Consider the following 3,651-nt stretch of genomic DNA (forward strand, 5'->3'; position numbering starts at 1 on the left):
ATGAATCCAAATAAATTTAGTTTTTTGACAGAAATACTGTAAGGGAACCCCTTACAGTATAATTGGTGCAACAAACCCAAATTGCAAGTACCATGCCTTGAACCTGGGTTGGGTGGGAAGGCATCAACCCCTTCCCACCACTAGGCTATGCCTTAGTCTGCAATCCAAATAAATTAATCCATGTTGATTGTGTTTGTGCTCAAGTGTTCTGCATTTATGTACATTGAACTACTAACTGATTTCATCTAGCTAGGTGTAAGCTATCTGCATTTATATTGATTCTAAGTCGATAATGATTGTATTGTTTCATACATCATAATACGATGGATATGCACTTCTCTGCTTTGCTCGTGGGTCATAAGTAAATGTGTATACAACTTTTCTATTGACTTTCGTGTTGTAGGGATAATATCATGAAGTTTATTTAGGAGAGTAGAGAATATATTCAGCTCATTCTTCATAGTGTATCAGCGGATAGGAAAGCTTCCATTATGGTCTCCGTATTATTTGACCTTTGCCATGGAGAAAGTATGTTTTATACGAAGAAAACATGCAGCAGTAGACAAGAATATTGGAAGGTTCACCACTAGGACATGACATTGACACATTGCTTCAATGTTGGTACTATCTCTAGCTGCATTTGATGAGCTTTCCAAAGACATGATGTTTTTTTAGGAAAACATGTTTGCTCCAACACAATGATAGAGACGTACGACTCATTTGCTAATCAGGTAGTACTGTGTTTTCCAAGTGTATATTGTTGGGATAAACTTCCGTGGAATATATACCAAATGGAGGATCATAAGGACATTGATCAAGATAGATGGGAAGTTAATGTGACAGATCAAATGATGTAATTTCCATGCAGTATCTAATTTACCAACTTCATGCTATTTGTGTTTAGGATATGCCTATAGTCCAATATTTATAAGAAAGAATTCATCATGTTTGAGATCTTAAACCACAAAATTGTCATTCTTTATTTTAATTTCCTTAATGTATCTTATAAATTGTCATGTATAATTTATTTTTGTTGTGAATGAATTCCATCTGTAACATGATAATTTGGACCTTGGTGCTTATCTATGTATAAGTCATCATGCTATTTTCAGCTTATCGTGTTTAGATAAATGTTTGGAACTCACTCAAAGGAGAGAAAAGGATGGGTATTCTTTTGCTCCAATGATCATAATTGGTTTTGTTCCTATTTTGATATTGGAGCCCCATCACTCAAATGTAGCTACTACAATGGCTAATATTCGAGTTCGATTTTCATTCCTTCTGCAGATCTAAGTATGAAGAGTATGTAGATATTAAGTTTGATTTATAACAAGAGTCCCACATAGTGCACGATAAATGTCTCAAAATGGCAATTTGTACATAACTGATCATAGTATTTTCATTTTGGAATCCCTACACTTTATGTGTTTATATCATTCAAATATATGTAAATGACATGAGATTAGGTATGTCACATGACTATAATTAGCAAAAAAATAGAATGCATAATTCACATTTTGCATTTTTTATAAAATATACTCAGTATTGTGTTCATTGCAAAATTTTCACCTTAATATCATATATCTAGTATGCAAGTAAAGTTATTCATTTTATCTATTATCATGTGAATAAGACTAACAATTCCCGCAACAATGCACGGGTGTATTATCTAGTTTATATAAAATCTGACTAAAACTCAACTAAAGATTTCGTCGTAAATAATCTCAATCGCAAAAAAATCAGTTCAAACATACATATGACATAAGTACTACAAAACCAGGAAGGGTCAGGCCACTCATGCTACATCCACACACCATTGTGACACCAACTTTCAAAACCTTACGCTCTATGAAATTACAATTCAGTACCCACAACACTAAACCATAAGTACACTAAAAAGAGGGTACAAAAACTATAAAGGCCTAACTTAGGTTGGGACAGATGAAAAGAAAGTAAGTCCCAATTTTGAGAAACAACTCGCAATGCACTGAAAAACGTTTTGAGATCAACTAGTGTATAAGACATCAGTGCAAAAATAAGACTTAACCTCCACACTGAAAACATCACAAAATATGCATCACTTAAACAGTAGAAAATGACATCATCACCGACCCTGAGACGTGCAAGTGGGATAAGCAGCTGATAAGTACATCTTGACAAGACGGATCAGTGTGATAGTAAAAAAAACCTTGGCTTGGACGGTTGGTTCTTCCAGGCCACCACCCACGCCACCCACTGGGTGGTTGCCACGGCGGACTGCAACGGCGACCCCACGACCACTCCCCCCACGATCGGGAAGAACCGCCTCCCCCACGTCCCAAACCACGCCCTCAAAAAGCCCCAAATCGACTCCATCCCTGCCACATCTCCAAAAACCAACATTGCCGCTTCCATCTCCACTAGAAACAACCCACAAACATCTCTCTTCCAAACCCATGGTCGCCGGAGGAGGGCAATGGCCGAGGAACCGTCTGCCAAGAATCATCGGCGAGACGTCCGACTAGAGCAGCAACCTCGACGACGTTCACGTCCCCGGCGAGAAGCGTGAGTACACCCGAACCCTCACAGGGGTTGAGCTCCACGGCAAGGAGATGTTGGAGATCGTCTACACTAGCGAACCATACAAGGCCAATGAAATGATGAGCAGGCTCAGGATGAAGGCCGGCGGCTTGTATCCTAGCTTCATCGGAGTTGATGTGGAGTTTACTGGAAAAGATGAACCTCCCCACATGTCAATAGTCCTGCAGTTATGCGTGGAGGAACTCTGCTTGGTGTACCACATCGCAGCGGCCACAAAATGGTGATCCATACTACTCTTCATTCATCTGTTCTGTTAATACTACTCCCTAAAAATTTCATTAAACTTTTTTCCCAACTAGATGAACTACTATAGTTTGTGAAGTGGATGCACTAGTACATGTTTCTCAACAAAAACTGGTATAGGTCTTTTATTCAACAAAAATAAAACTAAACTTGAAGTAAGCAGCACATAGATCATTTACTCTAGTTATAGGTTCTGAACTTTGTGAAGCATTTGGTGAAGCACTGAAGATGCCAAAAAAGATAATTAACATGGTGTACTTGAATTTAATTTCAGAAGTTTGTGTACTAGTTTCTGAACTACATTCATCCATGACTTATACTATATAAGCATCTACCTCATGGATTATCACTTGTAAACCAAAAAACAGAAGAATTAAATCTTCAACAAAAGAACAATAATCTTCAATATGTGTCTCCCCCTTGCAGGCCCAAGCGCCTCAAAGAGTTCCTACAGGAGCAGAAACTATACACATTTGTAGGTTTCAGCATTGCAGGTGACAAAGAGAAGCTGAAGATGTCTGGTTTGGAGATCAACCCCAAGAACTTCACCGACATTCAGCGCAACTAGAGAGTCCCAGGCACCGGAAAAGAGTATGGTTCCTTGGATGATGTTGCAGCCAGCGCCATCCACCCATTCTACAAAAGCATGAAGAAGAAGATCGACAAGGAGGAAGACCACAAATTGTGGGGGATCAGCCCGCTACCAGACAAGGTCATCGAGTACATGGGAATAGATGCTTAAGCCACGTACAAGTCATGGAACATAATCGACAACATCATAACAGGTTGGGAAATTTCAAAAGAGTAGGAGGCTGACCCCTACTAACA

At 39.0% G+C, this 3,651-nt stretch overlaps 1 protein-coding gene across 1 annotated transcript; it reads left to right on the forward strand.

The window, feature by feature from the left end:
* Positions 1-2,591: 2,591 nt before the first annotated feature.
* On the forward strand, positions 2,592-3,391 carry LOC147990673 (uncharacterized). The gene is made up of 2 exons (XM_087538346.1): positions 2,592-2,800; positions 3,250-3,391. Exons 1-2 carry the CDS (start codon positions 2,592-2,594, stop codon positions 3,389-3,391), a joined length of 351 nt encoding a protein of 116 aa, XP_087394472.1.
* The last annotated feature ends 260 nt before the right edge of the window (positions 3,392-3,651 follow it).

This window comes from Triticum urartu, chromosome 1A (genome assembly GCF_056163025.1).
Source record: "Triticum urartu cultivar PI428250 chromosome 1A, HENAU_Tu73, whole genome shotgun sequence".
Taxonomy (NCBI): Eukaryota; Viridiplantae; Streptophyta; class Magnoliopsida; order Poales; family Poaceae; genus Triticum; species Triticum urartu.

Coding starts and splice junctions, on each gene's coding strand:
- LOC147990673 (XM_087538346.1), top strand. CDS start 2,592: ATGTTGGAGATCGTCTACACTAGCGAACCATACAAGGCCAATGAAATG. Junction 2,801..3,249: donor ATCGCAGCGGCCACAAAATG/GTGATCCATACT, acceptor TCCCCCTTGCAG/GCCCAAGCGCCTCAAAGAGT.